General features: G+C 39.4%; 1 protein-coding gene across 1 annotated transcript in view; it reads left to right on the top strand.

Moving 5' to 3' along the window:
* Positions 1-8,676: 8,676 nt before the first annotated feature.
* LOC307049372 (cytochrome c oxidase assembly protein COX16 homolog, mitochondrial) overlaps positions 8,677-23,231 on the top strand; it is a 33,673-nt gene continuing 19,118 nt past the window's right edge. Inside the window, exons 1-2 of the mRNA XM_079698898.1 lie at positions 8,677-8,866; positions 15,480-15,551. Coding sequence (XP_079555024.1) covers positions 8,798-8,866; positions 15,480-15,551 — 141 coding nt within the window. The 5' untranslated portion in view covers positions 8,677-8,797. The remainder of the gene's footprint in view (positions 8,867-15,479; positions 15,552-23,231) is intronic.

Here is a 23,231-nt window from a genome sequence, read left to right as displayed (position 1 = left end):
AATTCTAGAGGCCAGAAGAGTGTGGCATCTGGCGTCATATATTTAAAGTGTAGTAACCTTAAATGAGTATAATCTATATATTGAATCACTGTGTTGTACACCTGAAAACAATATAATATTGTAAATCAACTATACTTCAGTTTAAAAATAAGAAAAGAAATTACGTTTTTTCTCGTGAATTCTCTTCAGGCTGAGTTAAAGCATACTTGTATCTTTTGAATATTCCTGGGTGCACTTATTTTTTAAAAATCCTCCAGTATTGCATACAACACATTTACACAGTAGTACATTCTTCTCTTCTAAATATTGATGTGTGTGTTAACATGATCCACAAGAGTAATCCACAAGTAATCCACAAGAGTCAAGTGAGATAAGCTGTTTATGGTAACTTCCTTATTTTGAGTTGATTCCATTTACAAGCAGTTCTATGTAGAAATGATTTTTGAAAAGACAAAGAAAATGATGTGTGAAACAGTGATGATCATGATAATGATGCACTCTTCTGGAAAGAGCTAAAAAGAAGCTAAAGTCAGAATATTTTTATACATCAATTCTTTTGAGGTATACTCAGCATACAATAAAATGCACAGATTTAAGGATGCGGCTTGATGAGTTTTGACTTGTAAGCACCATCCTGTCTTAGTCAGTTTGGACTGCTATAATAAAATACCTTAGACTCGGTGGCTTATAAACAAGAATACTTAATTTCTCACAGTTCTGAAGGCTAGTAAGTCCAAGATCAAGGCACCAGCAGATTTAGTGTCTGGTGAGAACCACTTCCTGTCTCATGGATGACTCCTTCTCACTGTAACCACACAGGGAAGAAGGGGTGAAGGATCTCTCTGAGTCCTCTTCTATAAAAGCACTAATCACCTTCCAAAGACGCCACCTGCTAATACCACCACCTTGGGGGTTAGGATTTCAAACGTTCATCTTGAGCACACCCCAGTCAAGATTCAGAAGTTTCCCATCACTCCAGAAAGTTCCCTCCATCCCTCCATTCCCTCTCGTCAGGAAAACAGTGATTTAAATTCTGTTCCCCTATATTATTTTCTGGACTATTCCAGAACTTCATACAAATGAAGTCCTGTATGAAGTTTCTTTGGTCTGATTTCTTTCTATCATCATAGTATCTATGAGATAGATACATCCATGTTCTTACACATGTCAGAAACTTGTTCAGATTTACTGAGGATTATCATACTAAATGAATATGCCAGTTTGTTTGCCATTCATCTATTCAGTGCTGGTTGTTTGTTTCCAGTCTGTGGAATAAACTTGTGAATAATGCTGCTATGAATATCCACATATGAATCACTGTGGGGAAAATCCTATGGCTAGAATCACTGAGACATAGGGCAAGTGAAGTTTAACTTTATTAGAAACTATTATTATCCACCCTACCTTTTCTACTCATGACACTATTTATTCTTTTGTTCCGTTAATCACGCCCAACACATTCTATTTTTATAAAGTATGAGAGAATCTGATTCTTTCCTCAAAATTCTTACACAACGAAGCTTCCATTCTCCTCTCCATTTCGTAATTTCTTAATTACAAATTGAAGCCTTGTCTCATTTTGGTTTCAGGAAAAAAATGTCAATCACTGTCTTAAAATTGCACGACACACACTGATTCTTCCCCTGTGACTTCTCCACGAGGCCGTGCGACCACTCAGCCCAAGATGGACACTCCATTTTTCCTAATTTCTCCTATGTTTCCTCCTCTCTAAGAGCCCTGTGCCAGGATCCCCAGGAACACTTAGCACAGCCCCTCCCCCTCATGAATATACCATTGTTATGTAAGAGCTTCCCCCTCCCTCCTCCACCTCTCTGGGGATGGCCAGCCTCCAGCCTCTTTCTGCTCTCCTCAGGACTAGACTGCTGTTTAGGTGTTGCTGTTCCAGGGATAGTCTTGCCTGCCTCCCGCTGGAGTGCATTTCTTTGGTCACAGGCTTCCTCACTCATGGGGCCTGCCTGGGCCCAGGCCCACCTGGCAGGTGATCTCTGGCTGCCTCTGCTCTGTCTACTCCTGTTTCCGATCTGCTGCTCTCATGACTCCCCAGGTTGGCATTTCACTTCCTCTGAAATTGTGATCCCCAGGAAGGTGTCCCACAGAGTGCGTGGAGCCGCAACACAAGGCCAGCTCTCCTACAAGGTTCGCTTCAGTGGCCAAAGATACGTGCTTCACATGAGAGTCAAGAAGAGCTTGCTGCCCAGGCATTTTCCTATTATCACTGATAACAACAAATGTGCCATGCAGGAGGACTACCCTTTTATCCCCCGAGACTGTTACTACTTTAGCCACCTGGAAGGGGTTCCTGGGTCCATGGGCAAACTGGACACCTGCTATGGGGGTCTGCGTGGCATGCTGCAGGTGGATGACTTCACTTAGGAAATCAAACCACTGGAGGCTTCTTCCAAATCTGATCATCTGATTTTCTTTTTAACAGCTTTATTGGAGTATAATTGCTTTACAATGGTGTGTTAGTTTCTGCTTTATAACGAAGTGAATCAGTTATACATATACATATGTTCCCATATCTCTTCCCTCTTGCGTCTCCCTCCCTCCCACCCTTCCTATCCCACCCCTCTAGGTGGTCACAAACCACCAAGCTGATCTCCATGTGATATGCAGCTGCTTCCCACTAGCTATTTTACATTTGGTAGTGTATATATATCCATGCCCCTCTCTCATTTTGTCACAGCTTACCCTTCCCCCTCCCCATATCCTCAAGTCCATTCTCTAGTAGGTGTGTGTCTTTATTCCCGTCTTACCCTAGGTTCTTCATGACCTTTTTTTTCTTAGATTCCATATATATGTGTTAGCATATGGTGTTTGTTTTTCTCTTTCTGACTTATTTCACTCTGTATGACAGTCTCTAGATCCATCCACGTCTCTACAAATGACCCAATTTCGTTCCTTTTTATGGTTGAGTAATATTCCATTGTATATATGTACCATATTTTCTTTATCCATTCATCTGTCCATGGGCATTTAGGTTGCTTCCATGTCCTAGCTATTGTAAATAGTGCTGCACTGAACATTGGGGTGCATGTGTCTTTTTGAATTATGTTTTTTTCTGAGTATATGCCCAGTATATACTCAGAGATTGCTGAGTTATATGGTAATTCTATTTTTAGTTTTTTAAGGAACCTCCATACTGTTCTCCATAGTGGCTGTATCAACTTACATTCCCACCAACAGTGCAAGAGCATTCCCTTTTCTGCACACCCTCTCCAGCATTTGTTGTTTGTACATTTTCTGATGATGCCCATTCTAACTGGTGTGAGGTGATACCTCATTGTAGTTTTGATTTACATTTCTCTAATAATTAGTGATGTTGAGCAGCTTTTCATGTGCTTCCTGGCCATCTGTATATCTTCTTTGGAGAAATGTCTATTTAGGTCTTCTGCCCATTTTTTGATTGGGTTGTTTGTGTTTTTAACATTGAGCTGCATGAGCTGTTTATATATTTTGGAGATTAATCCTTTGTCCGTTGATTTGTTTGCAGATATTTTCTCCCATTCTGAGAGTTGTCTTTTCATCTTGTTTATAGTTTCCTTGGCTGTGCAAAAGCTTTTAAGTCTCATTAGGTCCCATTTGTTTATTTTTGTTTTTATTTCCATTACTCTAGGAGGTGGGTCAAAAAAGATCTTGCTGTGATTTATGTCAGGGTGTTCTTTCTATGTTTCCCTCTACGAGTTTTATAGTGTCCACTCTTACATTTAGGTCTTGAATCCATTTTGAGTTTATTTTTGTGTATGGTATTAGGGCGTGTTCTAATTTCATTCTTTTACATGTAGCTGTCCACTTTTCCCAGCACCACTTGTTGACGAGACTGGCTTTTCTCCATTTGCCTCCTTTATCATAGATTAGTTGACCATAGGTGTGTGGGTTTATCTCTGGGCTTTCTGTCTTGTTCTATATATTTCTGTCTTTGTGCCAGTACCATATTGTCTTGATTACTGTAGCTTTGTAGTATAGTCTGAAGTCAGGGAGTCTGATTCTTCCAGGTCCATTTTTTCCCCTCAAGACTGCTTTGGCTATTCAGGGTCTTTTGTGTCTCCATACAGATTTTAAGATTTTTTGATCTAGTTCTATAAAAAATGTCATTGGTAATTTGATAGGGATTGCACTGAATCTGTAGATTGCTTTGGGTAGTATAGTCATTTTCACAATATTGATTCTTCCAATCCAAGAACATGGTATATCTCTCCATCTGTTGGTATCATCTTTAATTTCTTTCATCAGTGTCTTATAGTTTTCTGCATACAGGTCTTTTGTCTCCCTAGGTAGGTTTATTCCTAGGTTTTTTATTCTTTTTGTTGCAATGGTAAATGGGAGTGTTTCCTTAATTGCTCTTTCAGAGTTTTCATCATTAGTTTATAGGAATGCAAGAGATTTCTGTGCATTAATTTTGTATCCCGCAATGTTACCAAATTCATTGATTAGGTCTAGTAGTTTTCCAGTGGCATCTTTAGGATTCTCTGTGTATAGTATCATGTCATCTGCAAATAGTGACAATTTTACTTCTTCTTTTCCAATTTGAATTCCTTTTCTTTTTCTTCTCTGATTTCTGTGGCTAGGACTTCCAAAGCTATGTTGAATTATAGTGGCGAGAGTGGACATCCTTGTCCTGTTCCTGATCTTAGAGTAAATGCATTCAGTTTTTCACCATTGAGAATGATGTTTGCTGTGGGTTTGTCATATATGGTCTTTATTATGTTGAGGTGGGTTCTCACTATATCCACTTTCTGTAGAGTTTTTAGCATAAATCAGTGTTAAATTTTGTCAAAAGCTTTTTCTGCATCTATTGAGATGATCATATGGTTTTTAATCTTTCAATTTATTAATATGATGTATCACATTGACTGATTTGTGTATATTGCAGAATACTTGCATCCCTGGGACAAATCCCACTTGATCATGGTGTATGTCCTTTTAATGTGTTGTTGGATTCTGTTTGCTAGTATTTTGTTGAGGATATTTGCATCTATATTCATCACTCAAACTGGTCTGTAATTTTCTTCTTTTTTTTTTTAGTATCCTTTTCTGGTTTTGGTATCAGGGTGATGGTGTCATCATAGAATGAGTTTAAGCGTGTTCTTTCCTCTGCAATTTTTGGAAAAGTTTGAGATGGATGGGTGTTAGCTCTTCTCTAAATGCTTGAAAGAATTCACCTGTGAAGCCATCTGGTCCTGGACTTTTATTTATTGGCAGATTTTTAATCACAGTTTCAATTTCCTTACTTGTGATTGGGGTGTTCATATTTTCTGTTTCTTCCTGGTTCAGTCTTGATAGGTTATACCTTTCTAAGAATTTGTCCATTTCTTCCAGGTTGTCCATTTTTTTGGCATAGAGTTCCTTGTAGTAGTCTCTTAGGATGTTTTGTATTTCTGCGGTGTCTGTTGTAAGTTCTCCTTTTTCATTCTAATTTTATTAATTTGTGTCCTCTCCCTCTTTTTCTTGATGAGTCTGCCTAATGGTTTATCAATTTTGCTTATCTTCTCAAAGAACCTCTGAGCGACCTGTGAACTTGCCTGGACTGTATGCCTGCTTGCACACCTAACAATTGCTGCTAGCAAGTCAAATGGTGTTTACAATAAGAAAGGGAGTGGGTCTTGCAATTTCTTGAGCCCTGAGGACCTGGCCAGTCCCCTGGAGTCTGGAAAATCTTGTGACTCACATGGTGAAATCAACAGCATTGTTAAAGTGAATCCCAAACTGCATTTTTGCATGCAAACTGATATCAGTTTGTGGCCTGGAATTACAAATGGAAGCCCCCAGAACTATAATCTGAAGTCTCACCCGTGGGGTGGACGCACCACCCAGGACCCTTCCCAACTGGGGCTCCAGCTTGCTGTTACTCAGAACTTCCCAGCTTCTGTCTGGATCTGGAAGTAGGTGTTGGCCCAATTCAGTGATGCATACCCTGTTATATTTCTCTAATATTCTTATTCCTTTCCTTCTAATGATGGTACATTAAAATTAAGTTAAATCAGCTTTCATTAAAGAGTGGATTAAAGCTGTTTATTTGTGTCAAAGGAGTGGTAATTTTGCCAGCGAATCCAACGAACCTTAAAACTGAACGCAGGCTTTCAGCAAAACATTTCTTAAGTGCTTAAATGCCACAGTGCCCCAAATTTTATCTCATGAAAAATTTCCAGCATACTTGTAATACCTACTATTTAGTTGCTCCTTCGAGATCATTTCAAGGTTCTTAATAAGTGTTTATTTGGATGATGGAATAAATGGGAGACTGAAGACCTATATTCACTTAAATTGAATATATGCTTTATCTGAAAAGGATAACAGATTATTAGCTATTACATTACTTAGAATACATGTATATGATTTAATCCAATATTAACTATTCGTTGAGTGCCAGCCTTTATTGGAGTCAGATCCATAACGTGACATTTTATGTAGTGAAAAGGTAGGAAAAGGTTTGGACTTTTAGAACAGTGTCCTTGACATTTAAGATATGAGGAAAACTTGGAGAAGTAATACACATGACTAACCTGCATGCTGTATGAGTTCTGAAGTATCAAAAGGAAGTGAATAAGGCGAGAGGCAATGCCATATACAAATTTTGGCACACTTCACAATATATTCTCTAATAAATCCTATGGCCCTATATGTTTCTGTCTCTTCACAGAGATGAATTAAACAAACAAACATACAACAAAAAGTGTAAGCCAAATAATTCAAAATAAAATACAAAGGAATCACAGCACTGAAGGAGACTATTCATAAACCATAGCAACCCTGTTCACAAGACCATCTCTGCAATCCTAAATTCTCCTGTATTCTACAACTGCTCCAGACTCTTTCCCATGAATCCACATAATTTTCTCCCAGCAACTGTGTAGTGTGACTTAACCTCTCAGGCTAAGTCTCCCACCTTTCTTACTGCTCCAGTCCCCAGGTTTGCAAGGTGTCTCTTTTTTGGAGAGATTGGGGTTGGGGAAGATTGGAGAAATAGGGGTAAGAGAAGGGATTAGCAGTCTTACTTTAATAAACCTTACCCTGATCACTTTAAAATCTTCCTGGTTCAGGTGATGCTCTGGGGGAGGGGGTTGATACATTTGCTCAGCCCCAGAACCCAAAACAAAACCCTAAAGTTCAAATTCAAACACTGAAGTATTCTTTCCACTCTCCTTTTTTTCATATTTCTTATATACTGTTTGGACAACAATGACTTTGTACACCAAAACCGACAATACAGTGTCATAGAGCTCTGTGATTATTTTAGTCAAAGACTAGTGGAGCTCTGAAGAGGAAATAATTTACATTGCCTGTGGACTAAGGGAGGCTTCAAGAACCTGGTGTCCCTAAAGTGGCATCTGGAAGATGTGGAAGTTCATGCATTACTCAGGGAGTTAATATCTCCTCCAGGATGGAGCATGGAGTGAATGAAGAACAGTGGTAGAAAAGGCAGGCCAAAGTCATATTACAAATGCCCTTCAATTAATTGCTAAGAAAATTGGAGTGACTATTGTAGGCAGAAAAAAAAAAAGAGAATCTCATCATTATCTATGTCTCTTAGATAACTGTCAGCAGTGTGGGAGATAGAGTTGAGTTCATAATTAAGGTTTTGTTTTTGTTTTTGTTTTTTAAGTTTTTTGGCCACACCCATGGCATGTGGGATCCCAGTTCCCCCCCCACCAGGGATAGAACCGGCGCCCTCTGCATTGGAAGTGCAGAGTCTTAACCACTGGTCTGCCGGGGAAGTCCCTATAATTAAGGTTTTTGTTTGTTTGTGTTGTTTTAGACCCGGTGGGCCTAGATATGAGTGTTAACTAGATCAGCCTAAAGGCAGGAAGGAGATCAGGAATTTCCTTTCTAGAGACACTTAGGGGCGAATTTAATAGATGGAAAGATGATAAGGGATTAAACCCGGAATATTTCAGTGGCAATAAAGAGGCAGGGATAGATGGAAAGACTTCAGGGATAGCATGGGAAATGTGAGTCATGTCACCTGCACTCTATACTATTATGTCATCTCAAACACTTGACAGTTGAGGCTTTCTCTGACTCACCCTGGCAAATGGCACACATTGAGGGGGAGGTCTGTTTCCCAAGCTACCCATGGTTCTTTCCCATTCGTGTGCCCATGAGATTGCCAGCCTCTTTAAGGCAGGGATCATATCTTTTCTTCTCTGTGTCCCACAGAAAGGTGTGCTGGATGGCTGATGAATGAGTGGAAACTAGACATTCATAAATGACTGAAGATTACACGCAACCTGGCAATACAAGCACTAGCATTAAAAATTCACGGATAGCAAGACACTCACCAATTAACGTTAAACCTAAAGTTTCGAAGCACTTTCCCCCCCCACCGCCCATCTTTTTTAAGCTGGTAAACTACCCATCCCACACGTAACTATTGAGGCTAGAGTACTGGCTTCAAAGTAACCTTCTTAAAACAGATTTTGAGCTGATTTTATGTGCCAGGGAGTGTTCTAAGAAGAGACCCAGAACACAGGAGGTACAGGTTTCTATATCCTTTGACGATTACTACAAACACGACTTAAGTCCCTAAGTCCCGATTGCAAACCAGCTTGCCGGACCAAACCTCTGACGCTCGAATTTCCGGGGGGAAGCGTGAGTATGTTACTACGGATCGATTGCTTTTGCCTGGCGGAGACCTATCTAGAAGGGCCCTGCACTGGGAGGCAAAGGAAAGGTTAGTAAAGGACGTACTCCGGAGGAGAGACCCTGAGCCACTGAGATTCGGGAAGCCACGCTGGCCTGTTTGGGTGGGCTTCCAAGCGGGTCGGAGAGTTCAGTCATGTTCGCCCACGCGGTGAGGCGCGCCCTGCGCAAGAATAAGACCCTTCGCTACGGAGTCCCCATGTTGGTGAGCGCCGTGAGAAAAAAGTGGGGGAGGGGTTCCGGAAGGGGTGGGGCCCCAAGTCTGGCTGGACGGAGAGTTCTGTGAAACTGTAACGCGTGCGACCCGGAATGGCAGTCTGGGCTAGGAAGGGGCTGGCGTTTAGACCGTCCTAGTCTCCTAGTCTCTCCCCGCGCTGGTAGTGGGATCTCGAGTCCCCCTCTTACCTCTTTGGTAGTTACCTGGATGTGCTTCTGAGAGTGATGTCAGAACCAGATTTTAACCCAAGTCTGGATGATTACTACACTTCCTTCTTCCCCCCCGCGCCGCCCCTAGCTACAGCTTGACGATACTCTGGATCATTGGAACTAGTTGTATTTACTTAATTTAACTATACATTTTCGGGCATGTTCAGGTTTCAGCTTATTAGTTTGTGAACTGGCTTAATTATTCCAGGGTTGTTTATTTGTGTCAAAGGAGTGGTAATTTAAACGAAAGAAGGGCCTTAGAAAAGTAATGAGTTTTTTACTCATCTTTGATGAATGGATTTCTTTCTAAACTTTGGGAACTCCTTTTTATCTATCTTTTTTAAAGTTTAAAGAAAACTGTTTATAAGACAATACAGTAATTATATTTGTGTAGCTGTAGGGGAATGTGTAAAACTATCCTCCGTGTAGATTCCCCTGCCACAAAATAGAGGTCCATTCAGAAATACTGTGATTGTAGTCACTACCTTGAGGTCACCTGCATGTCCCACTGGAAGACAGTTTGATTTTGTTTCTTATCTTTCAAAATCATCATAGCTAAGCTCTTAAAACCAGTAGTATTAAAGTACCTTCTAAGGTTTCCCTCATTTGTTTTATTTCATGGAATGGAGACTACCACAGTAGACTTCTTCCCAAGTGTATTTCTCTGTACTGATCTCTGTGTCTATATTGGACCTGTACTATACTGGACCTAGGTCTGTACTGTTTCAAAATATGGGTCCTAGACATATAACTACTTTTGTAGAGGAAAATGTTGAATTCAGTACTGTGAAACCCAACACTACTAGAAAGACCTCAAAAGATACATCGTCTTCATCATGTATCAGTCAAATATTCCATAATTACTATAGTATACTACTATACTTCAAGTAGAAATTATTTCCTCTCTTAGATAAATGTTAATGCTTGCTTCATAAGAATCTTTATTCAGCAACATACAGAAGAGGACTTAGAGTACCAGGTATAGGCCAATAATACTCTCCTTCCCTGCTCTCCCAAACCACTTGAAAAAGAGAATATATTTGTTGTCTCCCAAACCACTTGAAAAAGAGAGTATATTTATTGTTTCAGTTTCCACACTGCGCATTTAGTCTGCAGAATTTACCTTTCTAATCTGACCAGTGACTACTGGTTTCTACATTCTAAAAAATTAGCCCATTTAATGTTTACTGTTCAGTTGTTTTTAGTTTATTCAGTGTTATGCAACTATCACCACAGTCTAATTTTAGAACATTTTCATCACCCTAAGAGAAACACCATACTCAACTAGTAGCCACTTCCTGTTGTCCCCTACCCTTCTCCCATCCTAGTTAACCACTAATCTACTTTTGTGTGTAGATTTCCTAGAATAATACAACTTAAGGTCTATTGTGACTTTGTTCACTTAGCATAATGTTTTCAAGGTTCATTCATGTAACATGTATCAAAACCTCATTCCTTTTAATGGGTAAATAATATTCTATCAGTTGGAATATTTATTTTTCATTGATGAACATTTAGGAGGTTGTTTTCATTTCTTGGCTATTATGAATAATGCTGCTATGAACATTCTTGTACAGATTTTTGTATGGATGTGTTTTCATTTCTCTTGAGTAAATACCTAATAGTAGAATTGCTGGGTCGTATGGTAACTCCATGTTTAACATTTTGAGGAACTAACAGGCTGTTTCCCAAAAACTACATCATTTTACATTCCCACCAGCAATATATGAGGCTTCTGATTTTTCCATTCTTGCCAACAGTTGTCATTGTCCACTTTTTTAAAAAATAAACCCTTACTAGTGGGTGTGAAGTGGTATCTCACCGTGGTTTTGATTTGCATTTCCCTAATGACTAATAATGCAGGACATTTGTTCATACAATGGATTATTGGTTATCTGTATATCTTCTTTGGGGAAATGTCTATTCAAGTCCTTTGCTCATTTTTAAATGGGACTGTTTTTCTTTTTATTGGGCAGAGGTTTTCTTAAACACCTGGAACCAGTAAGTTTCCCAGTGTTTGTCAAGGGGCTCTGTGTGCTTGATTGGGCATGCCTTCAGTACTCAGGCAGGTTACAACTCCGCCTTAAGCTTTTACTTCTTGCTTGTTCAGAGCCTCAAGGTTAGCCACAGGTGAGTGTTCAGGGCCTTCTCCGATCTCTCCTGAGCTTACACACTGCTCTGGGCATGTGGACAGTTCTGCTCATGTGCGTGTCCTTCCAGAGTGTCAGGAATATGTTTGAGCTTTTAGAGTCCTCTATGGACACCTTATGCCTCATATTTTCCTTTGAGTTTTTTTGTTTAGACTATTCCTTGCCCTGTCATCTACCACCTCAGGCAGTATGATGTTAAACAATGGCCTCTGAATTTTTTCAGCAAACACTTCCAGGGAGAAGTGTGTTTGCACTAGTTGAGCTCCAAGTCAGGAAAACTAAAGACAGCCTTGCGAGTGGGTCTTCCAGGGAACCACCAGACTGGTCAAATAATGAAAATTCTCAGGGAATAAGACTTTAAGGAGCCCCACCCCATCATGCACCTTCCAGCGGTTACTGCTTTATATCATGATTTTAGACTGTTGGTTTTCATGTTTACCAAGGAGCTGGGGTCGAGACGTGGGAATAGGTAGGCTAAAAATGCCACCAAACTTTCTGCTTTAACCGAGATTCAGTCATTCTTCTTACATAAATGTTCCCAACATCATTGCATGCCTTTTTTAATTTCCAAAGTTCTGAAAAAGTAGATTTGACAACTTTTGCCAGTGTTCTCATTGCTGTAATGGAGAGGGTTTTTGGAGACTCTTACTCTGTTTCACTGATGTCACCTTTTCTTTTGGTTTTTTTTTTTTTTTTTTGGTCTTTGCTGAAATTTTCTAATTCTTCATTAGTTTATTGCTCTTTGAGGCACTTTTATGATGGTTCCTTTAAAATCTTTGTTAACGTCACTTGATAGTCTTTCCTAATTCAAGTTGCTGTTTCCTGATTCTTCTTATAACAAGTGAATTTTTATTTTATCTTGGACATTCTGTATAGTATGTTAGGAAACTTTATATTCTCTTTAGGTCTTCTACTTTAGCAGCCATCATGCTTGCGTTAAGCTTGTGGGTAGAAGTTAATGTAGGTAGAGAAGACCAAACGCTGTGCCCTGGGGGTACTCCAAGTTCAGAGGGTTGGGGTGTACAGGAGGGACCAATACAGGAGACTAAGAAGGGTTCTCAGTGAGGTAAAAGGAAAACCAGGTTTAAGGGAAGAGAAGGAAAATGTGATCAATGGTGTCAAATTTTGCTCATGAAATAAGATGAGAACAGAGAGTTAAACATTGCATTTAGTAACATGGATGTCAGTGATGGTTGGAATGGGTCTAAGAGAAAGTGGGAAGAGCAGCAAGCGTAGACAACTTGTTTGAGGAATTTTACTGCAGGTAAGAACAAAGAAATGGGATAATAACTGATGGGGAAGTAAGGTCTAGAGAAATTTGTTAATAAGATGGGAGAGACAATAGCATTTTTTATGATGAATCATGCAGTGTGGTGAGCAAGATTTTTGATGAATCACTGCCCTTCAGTATATAAGATGATTGGGATCTAGTGCAGAAATGAAGATATTTAGCTAGGAGTGTAGATACCATGGTAATGAGTGGTCGGTAGTACAGTGCAATTTTGACAGTAACTATGTAGCATTAGTAGAGACTTCATAGATTAAGCGCACAGTTCTCCATAGAACTCCCCTTATCAGACACCAGCTGAAAGCTGTGCGATATTAGGCCACCTGTGCTTCTGATCAACTGGTTACAAATTCAGTGGTTCCTAATAGCCCCTCAGGTTCAATAATTCAGTAGAATGACTCACAGAACTCAGGAAATCACTATACTTAGGATTATTGTTTTATCATAGTGGTTATGAATTAGGAACAGCTGAAAGAAGAGACCCTTAGGGCAAGGTCTGGGGAGGGTCCGAAAGGCAGTTTCCTTGTTTTCTCCCTGTGGAATCAGGGTGTGCCACCATCCCAGCACACTGATGTGTTCACCAACCAGGAAGCTCATCCAGAGGTCTTTATTGGGATTTTAATCATCTATGGTTGATTGGATCATTGGCTGTGTGACTGAACTCAATCTCCTGCCCCACCCTTTCCTCCTTGGAGGTCAGGAGGTCAGGTTGCTATCACATGGCTCAAGGCCCCCACCCTCTAGTCACATGGTTGATCATCCCAGCATGACCAGCCTCTATGCTGTGACTATCTAGGGACCCACAGTGAATCACCTCATTGGTATAAACTCAGCTGTGGTCCCAATAACAAAGATGCTCCTGTCACTCAGGAAATTCCAAGTGAGTAGCTCCCTCCCAAGAACCCAGGACCAAGACCAGACAAATTCTTTATTATGTTACATGTGGGTATTGTGATGACAGTGGTCCAGAAAAGAGATGATGGTGGCCTGGGCTAGAATATTAGAAGAAGATATAGTCAGAAATTTTCAGATTTAAGAAATATTTTGACAGAACTCAGTGATGGATTAGATGTGAGATAGGAATTAGAGGAGCTAAAGATGACTCCGGAGAAGCTGGCTTGAGTAATTGGATGAAAGTATTTGACCTTAATTTGGATGTGAACGATTGATTAGCAGAAGATTGGGGCAGAAAGAGTGTTGGGGTAAAAAATCAAGAATTTTTTCATGTTAATTTATATATACCTTTTAAACTTTCAAGTGGAGATGTCAGGTAGGAGGGCAGGTCTTCATTTCAGTGGGATGTTTCCCACTGAAAATGTACATTTGGAAGTTGTTAGGTTATAGACGCTATTTAAATCCATGGAACTGGATGGCATGACCTAGGGACTCTTTTGGTTGTGAATAGGTAAAAAAGGTGTGAAGTCTGAGCCTTTTGAGATACTCCAACAATTTGAGATGGGAAGGTGAGGAAGAATGAATAAGGGGAGGCTGAGAGGAGTTAGGAAAATCACAGGTGTGTCTTTTTGTTACCACCCGGGTTTCTTGGCCTTCCTTAATCAATAGATATTGATAAGAGGCCAGACAAGAAATTCAGGCAAGACTTTATTAGCAGGGGGGAGCGAAAACAGAACCCCTTGGGTGGGGGCCAGCTGATTCCTTATATGGGGAGAGCATAGGGATATGTCCATGGGTGGGGCTAAAAGGGTGGCTTAGGTGGTCTGCCCACCCCTTTGTGGTGTTGAGTGTAGGGGACATGTGCAGTACCCTGCTTTTACTCCTGACACCGTGTTTTTGCTCCAAGTTCTTCAGAAGTGGCAGTTGGGTTTTTGGTCTTTTTGTATCTTGTTGTGCATAATTTGCCCCAACTGTGCATGCTTGCAGTAATTTTTAGTCCCTTATATTTTGTTTGCATTTTGTTGCTGGAGGAGAAGTTTGTCCAGGTGCAAGCACTGCAGCAAAGGGTCCCAGGTCCCAGCGTGTCTCATTTCATTGAAACCAAGAGACAAAAAAGTTACTTTACTTATACAAAGAATGATTACATATTGACATTGGAAGTATTAGCTGGTTATATATAACAGATATTTTTCCTGGTTTGTTGTCTTTTGATTTGATGTCATTTTTATTTCATTTATTTGCAGATAAGAGACTAAATTTTCATGTGGTCAGATTTATTGGGTTTTTTAATTCATAGCCTCAAGGTTTTGTCGGTATTCCAACTTCAAAATTATAGAATTTTATATTTTACAGTGTTTTTATCTGTTTGTATTACTTTAATTGGTAATATTAATATATTGATGGTAGGGATCAAACTTAATTTTTTTCCAAATTGCTAGACTTTTACAGCTTTAGGATGAGAGTAAAGCCCATTAGATTATTGGAGGAGATGCTAAAGCAGCAATGGCAATTCATGGGCTCTTTTAAGGTGAACCACATACTGAGAAGGGTAACATATTTCATGAGATTGTTTTATCACTTGGTTAGAAAATGGAGAAAAATGCTCTCTAATTGGCCTATTTTGCAAAATCATAAAATTGAAAGAATTCTAGTCTTGAAGAAGCAAGGCCAGTATTTTATTCCTGGATTTACCCATTACAATCATGGGCAAGTCATTTATTTCATTGTGCTTTTATTTCCTCATCTATTAAGTGTATTTTTTTCCCTTAGCTCAAAGGTCTTTTGTAAGAATCAACTAATGTAATGCTTCTGATGGTGATATTTAAATAAGGCCAAGTACAGGTGGGGGTAATGATTTTGGTATTTGCTCATGTGCTAAAATGTTTCCCAGTGATAGTGTGTACTGTATCTACTCTGAAAAGATGAATGGTAACTCACCAGGGAAAATAATCTATAGGATTTTGTATAATCTCCCACTGTTGGTGTTCAGGTAAGTAATGTATAGATAGACTGAATTCTGCCCTTCTATTTTGTTTAATTGTTTCCCTGTCTTGTTTCAGTTGCTGATTGTTGGAGGTTCTTTTGGTCTTCGTGAGTTTTCACAAATCCGTTATGATGCTGTAAAGATTAAAGTAAGAACTGTCATTGGCGTTTGACATGTGTACATATATGTTCTGGTTTATGAGACATGAATATTCAGTAAACTAAGCTGTCTTGAGTTTTATCTTGCTTTTTAAGACTGATATATGGGGACTTCCCTGGCGGTCCGGTGGTTAAGACTCTGCACTTCCAATGCAGGGGGCATGGGTTCGATCCCTGGTCAGGGAACTAAGATCCCACATGCTGCATGGTGATGCCAAAAAATAAAACAAATAACTAACTAAATATAATAAAAATAATACAAACAGCTGTTTAAAAAAAAGACTGATACATGATCTTTGGACTCTTAAAAACATTTTTTATACAATTTCTAAAGGTTACTTTCCATTTACAGTTATTACAAAATATTGGCTATATTCCCCATGTTGTACATTATATCCTTGAGCCTGTCTTACACCCAACAGTGTGTACTGCCCGCGCCCTCACCCGTTTCCCCTCCCCCATCCCCACTGGTAACCTCTATTTTCTTTTTTATATTTGTGAGTCTGCTTCTTTTTTTGTTGTATTCACTAGTTTGTGATATTTTTTAGAATCCACATAAACGTGATATCATACAGTATTTATCTTTCTCTGCTTTATTTTACTTAGCATAATGCCCTCCAAGTCCATCCATGTTGCTGCAAATTTCATTCTTTTTTTATGGCTAAGTAAAACATACATGTGTGTGTATATATATATATATATATATATATATATATATACACACACACACACACACACACACACACACACATTTTTTTTGCCAATTATGTTTTTTTTAACATCTTTATTGGAGTATAATTGCTTTACAATGGTGTGTTAGTTTCTGCTTTATAACAAAGTGAATCAGTTATACATATACATGTGTTCCCATATCTCTTCCCTCTTGCGTCTCCCTCCCTCCTACCCTCCCTATCCCACCCCTCCAGGCGGTCACAAAGCACAGATCTGATCTCCCTGTGCTATGCGGCTGCTTCCCACTAGCTATCTGTTTTACGTTTGGTAGTGTATATATGTCCATGCTGCTCTTTCGCTTTGTCACAGCTTACCCTTCCGCCTCCCCATATCCTCAAGTCCATGCTCTAGTAGGTCTGACACACATCTTCTTTATCCATTCATCTGTTGATGGACACTTAGGTTGCTCCCATATCTTGGCAATTGTAAATGATGCTGCTATGAACATTGGGGTGCATATATCTTTTTGAATCAGTGGTTTTTTTTATTTTGATATATACACAGGAGTGGAATTTCTGGGTCATATCGTAGTTCTATTTTTAGTTTTTTGAGAACCCTCCATACTGTTTTCCACAGTGGCTGCACCAATTTTCATTCCCACCAACAGTGTAAGAGGGTTCCCTTTTCTCCACATCCTCAGCAACATTTGTTATGTGTGTTCTTTTGATGATAGTCATCCTGACAGGTGTGAGATGATACCATGTATACTCAATATACTAAGCAGTCTGAGTTTTATCTTGCTTTTCAAGGCTGATATATGATCTTTGGGCTCTTTCTTACTCTTTAAAATAATATTAATGATCACATGGAAGTGAATCATGAAATGTAAAGAATTTAGTTATCTTTCTCCTCACTCACTAGAAACTTTGCAGTACTGTTAGCTTTTTCCCACAAAATATGCTCTGGTGTAGCCATTTTTTGGATCTAGAAGGGACTAAAGAACATAGGACAATAATTTCACTCCATTTTATTATTCTAATTGTAAATTAGCTATTTTGTATTAATACCAGTAAATTATGAGTTATATTGATGTGTATCTTTAGTAACTAATACTAAAAGAAAGGAAAATTATCTTTCATTATAGTGATACCTATCTTTTCATAGTGATCCTTTTTACAGGTATGCATTTGTGGTAGGACTATACTGGTTCCTGCATAGATATATTACTGTCTTTATTTTTACAGGTGAGGAATCTGAGGCTCAGAGAGCTTAAGTAACTTGCTTAAGGTCATGTGGCTATTTAGGGCTAGAACTAGGATTCCCACCTCTATGATTACACAATTACTGTCAAATTCAGGTCTATTGTTACGGAACAATTCTGGTTAATTCATTCAGAAGTATGTAGCTTTTCTTTGTGGCACACATCTGATATTTGAGGGTTTTTTCCCGAGTACAGGTGACCCTTGAACAACAGGGGTTTGAACTGTGCTGTCCACTGATACCCAGATTTTTTTCAATAAATACTACAGTACTACATGATCTGCAGTTGGTTGAATCCAAGGATGCAGAACTCGCAGATATGATGGGCCAACTGTTATTTATTGAGGAAAATCCTTGTGTAAGTGGACCCTCGAGGTTCAAACTCCTGTTTTCAAGAGTCAGCAGTATTTCATTAGCAGACCTCAGTAATGTTGGTGGGAGAGTATTAAAGCCCTATTCAGTTTTTTCAGTTAATTTTATGGTTTAAGAGAAATACCAATGCTAGCTAGTCTTAAAGACAGTAGGTATTATAAAAAATAGTAAATTTAAAAGGAATATATACTTTCTATGAGGGAATAGAGCAATTATAACTGAGTTTTAAAGTTTCTGTTAGCATTCCAATTATTTTATTAAGGAATTTTTTCCCTTTTGCTTTAAGATGAAAGTTATAATAATCTGACTTTTAGAAATGGGATGTCATGTACATATTTGAAAAATAATTGAATATTTGTCATGTGTTAGATCCTACAGATAAAGATTCAAGAAACTGGTTCTTATAAAGTTTATAGCATCATCAAGGCTGGGAGACATCTAATATAAAAATGTATCCAAACATACAATATAACAATGCCCAGTGAAATGCTATATTAGAACTCTGCATAAAACATTACTAGAACTTCAAGGAGAAGCATATGGTTTAGACTTGGGAAAGGGATATCAGAGAAGTTCTGCTAGAGGTATCAACCTTTGAATTAAGGTTAAGAATGAGTAAGAGTTAGCTAAATGATGGAAATGATTAGTATTATATAACACAGAGTGGCTAACATGGAGGGGAGATTGGGGGAGCAAGATAGGATGGAAGAGATTGTTTCAAGTGGAGATGCAGAGACCTGTTAAGACACTTTGGCAGTAGTATAGACGAACAATAGTGGAATCTGAAATAAAACAGTTGCAATGAAGATAGAAATGAACGGGTTCCAGAAAAATTTTTAGCAGCAAATTGATAGTGACATATATGATATTAAAATCTGAATAAATATCAGATGACTTGGGGCTTTGCTTTTGAGGACTGGGTAAATTTTGGTAGCAAGAGAGAGTGAGGGAGATTGCAGTAACAGAAAAGGTCTAGATGAGGGGGTCAAAGTAAAGAGAACAAATTTGCGAGAAATGAGGTTGACTGAAGTTAAGAGGATGAGATTGGTCAGGGTCTATGGAAGAAGGCTGAGAGGACAAAGTTGAGGTGAGAAGGATCAGAGAACAAGACCTACTGAGATTGAGATGTCCAGGTTGGTTGATGTTGAGAAGTCAGACTCAGGTGAAGTCAAGAGTCAGTGTTTAGGTGAGGTTGAGTTCAAATAAGGTTGAGAGGGTAAGGTGGATTAAATTTGAGAGGAATTGAGAAGGTAAGATTGGTTGAGGCTGACAGTTGTTAGAAGGGTTGAGAGGTTGAGATTAAGGAGGAGTCGAGGGAAAGATTGCTGAGGTCAAGGGCTGGGGGTCAGGACTGTGGTTGAGAGGACAAATTGAGTTAAGAAAGATCAAGGATAAGTACAGCTGAGAAGTTTTGAGGAGGGTGGAAAAAGACGGTATTGATTCAGAGTGACAAGCCGTTTTAGGTTGCCTGGAGCTGTCCTGATTTTAGGACTGAAAATCCAGTGTCCCAGGATGTAAAAATTCCTGCTTTTCAGTTGTGGGTATGGAAGGTTGAAAGGAAAGTACAGAACCCATGGGGTGGGCTTAAATAAATAAGCTGAAAGCAATAGCTTTCAATGTCTAGTGTGAAATGGATATGATAGGGCTCATCTGCCTTCATTATGGCTGTTGCTCTTTTGTTCTCCTGACTCCTAATGCTAACAACTGTGGATCCACAGTAATAGATTATCTGCTTTTGCATCACTCCAAGTAATATGATTTAAGTGTACAATTAAGTGAATTGTAATCCTGAGCATTAACAGTCTTTTTTTTTAAACCTTTGCTTGACTGTTGTAGTTTGTAAAGAACTAGTGCTTGTTTAATTTTTAACATTGTAAATATCATAACCATGTTTTTTAGGATTCAGGTAATGAAAATGAGAATAATTACAGTACCAACCACCAGTCTGTTCTCTGTATCTATGACCTTGGTTTTTTTGTTTGTGTGTTTTTTTAGATTCCACATACAAGTGAGATCATTACTGACTGTATTCCCCACACTGTATGTTTCATACCCATAACTCATTTATTTTGTAACTGGTAGTTTGTACCTCTTAATTTTCTTACCCATTCTCTCCTTCACCCTTCCCCCTTCCCTGTGGCAGCTACTTGTCTCTGCATGTATGACTCTGTTTCTGTTTTATTATGTTTGTTCATTTGTTTTGTTTTTCAGGTTTCACATATAAGTGAAATCAAACAGTATTTGTCTTTCTTTGCCTGACTTATTTCACTTAGCATAATCCTGTTGTCAAAATGGGGAGGTCCATCCCTGTTGTCAAAAATGGCAAGATTTGGGCTTCCTTGGTGGCGCAGTGGTTGAGAGTCCACCTGCTGATGCAGGGGACGCGGGTTTGTGCCCCGGTCCGGGAAGATCCCACATGCTGCAGAGCGGCTGGGCCCGTGAGCCATGGCCTCTGAGCCTGCGCGTCCGGAGCCTGTGCTCCGCAACGGGAGAGGCCACAACAATGAGAGGCCCGTGTACCGCAAAAAAAAAAAAGAAAAAAGAAAAATGGCAAGATTTCATTTTTTATGGCTGAATAATATTCCATTGTGTATATACACATGACAGTTTGTTTATCCATTACCCATCGATGGACACTTAGGTTGTTTCCATGTCTTGGCGCTTGTGAATAATGCTGTGGTGAACATGGGGTGCAGATACCTCTTCAAGATAGTGATTTCATTTCCTTCAGATAAATACCCAGAGGTGGAATTCCTGGGCCATATGGTAGCTCATTTTTTGCAGGAATCTCCGTAGTGTTTTCCACAGTAGCTGTACCAATTTATATTCCCACCAACAGTGCACAAGGACTCCCTTTTTCCACATCCTCTCCATCAGTTGTCATTTCTTGTCCTTTTGGTAATAGCCATTCTAACAAGTATGAGGTGATATCTCATTGTGGTTTTGATTTGCATTTTCCTGATGATTAGTCATGTTGAGCATCTTTTCATGTACCTGTTGGTCATCTGTCTGTCTTCTCTGGAAAAATGTTCTGATCCTCTGCCCATTTTTTAAGCAGATTTTTTTTTGGAGGGGGTGCTACTGAGTTGTATGTGTTCTTTATATATTTTGGATATTAACCTTTTATGAGTTATATGATTTGCACTTATTTTCTTTCATTCAGTAGGTTGCCTTATCATTGTGTTGATTGTCTTTTTCTCCCCCCAGTATTATGTATGTGAAATTCATCTCTATTTTAGCTCTAAATTCAGGGTCAGCAAACTTTTCCTGTAAGGAGCCAGGTAGTAAGTGTTTTAGGCTTTGTGAGCTACACTCTTTCACAACTATTGAAATCTGGTGTTGTATCATAAAAGCAGCCATGGACAAAAACAAATGAGCATGGCTGTGTTCAAATAAAACTTTACTGACAAAAATGGATATTAGACTAGATTTGGTCCATGGGCCATAGTTGCTGACCCCATGATTTTTTCATTGCTGTATGGTATTCCACTAATTATACCATAATTTATTTATCCATTTTACTCTTAGACATTTGAGTTGCTTAGCAGTTTTGGTTACTGAAAATAATGTTGCTGTGAACATTCTTGTATATTTTTCTTGCTGCATGTGTGCAAAAAAGGAATTGCTGGATTATCACCTTTACTTGATAGTTTCCAAACTGTTTTTCAGAGTGATTGAATCAGTTCTAGGGAAGAAAAAATAATTTTCCCTTTACCCTTCTACGTTCTTGGCTGAGATCCTTCTGTAATAAAATACAGATTAATAAGAGAAAAACAAACAAGTTTAATAACATGTATACCTCTTGTATACATGGGAGATACCCAGGAAAAGTGAGTAAAACTTTCCCCACCACCACCTTAAATACTATCTTAAGACAGAAGAAGGATGTTGGAGGGGGAGGGCAGTTATGAGAGGTTACTGGGAAAAGCACAGTAAAAGGGTAAGGTCGTTACACAGATTTAAGTGGGTGCCTTCTTGATTGGTAGAAGTTTCTTGTGATTTAGAATCATCCTTCTCTTCCTGGTACTAAAAGGGAGATACTTATAAATGGAGATTTCCTTTACAAATGTAAGTGTCCCTCACAAAAGGGTAACTTGTACTGGTTTTCAGAGCTTGCGCCTCTGGTGTTTCCTAAAAACAATCAGCTCAAGATAATCCTTATGCCAAAGAGACATATTTTGGGGTGTCATATTCTGCTTCCCTTCACGTTCTGCACTGCTGCTTTAAAACAAAGAATGTCGTCCTCCATCCAGTTCTGTAGGTGATCTTGGGCGGCCTTGGACTGCAGTGGCTTGAAGCAGGGTTTCGGTTCCCTGACCAGAGACTGAACTCAGGCTGTGGCTGTGAGAGTGTTGAATCCTAGCCACTAGGCCAGTGGCCAGTCGGGTTTGTAGAAGTGAATTTCCACAAAGAGCTGGAAAGTAGTGAAACAAATAAAGTGTTTATTAGGAGGAAAAAGAGTATGTGTGAAAAAACTTAACACAGGTGGACTCAGAGAAAGAGTTGCACCCTCGTGGTAGTTTGAATCACTTACGTGGGGCATGTCTTCTGGGTTTCCTCTGGCCACTCATCGTGCCTTTGCCTGGCTCTTAGTCCATATTTGTTTATCTCAGGGTCCTCCCCTGTGTGCACGCGCATCTCTTAGCCAAGATGGATTCTAGCAAAGAGGGCTATGGGTAGGTTGACATCACTTACTATGGGGTGACGCCCCCTCCCTTTTTGACCCCCGAGAAGCCTTTCTGCGCATGCATAGTCGGGAAGGTCTCCTTGACCTCGAGAATGGGAAATATGTGGTCTCTTTATCTTTTATCTGGGCAGGGCTCAGCTCCTCCTTGCTCCTGTCCCCCAACGGGACAGTCTCGAGCTGCTCAGCCTGGGGCCCATCTGTCTCCTGCCTCATAGGGATCAAGTCATTAGCCACTACAATCACTGACTTTACAATACACCCTGAAAGGAATTCAGGACAAAGAACAGGATGAGACACTCTGCTTTGGCAAAACAGGCAAAACAGGCCCTTAGTTAGATATATTTTGGAAAAAATTTCTTATGAACCTGGATTCTTGCATCTTCCCATACTCAGAAGAGCACTAAAATCATTAACTGAGATGTCTCTTCCTCATGACTAGCAATAACCTTCTACTGAGATGTATGCTTGATTGCACGTATTCCTTAGCCATGTATATACTATATATATACTAGCCTCTTCCCCTACCTCTTCAGAGCAGTTCTTCAGATTTATCTGGGAGGTTGTCTCCTGGGCTGTAGTCCTCAATGAGACACTGGATACTCAACCGAGGGCTCTTATATTGTGCGTTTTTCTTTCAGTCAACACTGCTAACAGTTTTTTGTACCCCAGGCTCCAAATA

Source organism: Hyperoodon ampullatus, assembly GCF_949752795.1.
Source record: "Hyperoodon ampullatus genome assembly, chromosome: 3".
Classification (NCBI taxonomy): Eukaryota; Metazoa; Chordata; class Mammalia; order Artiodactyla; family Ziphiidae; genus Hyperoodon; species Hyperoodon ampullatus.
Note: the sequence above shows the minus strand (reverse complement) of the source record. Positions and strands in the feature narration are given on the sequence as shown.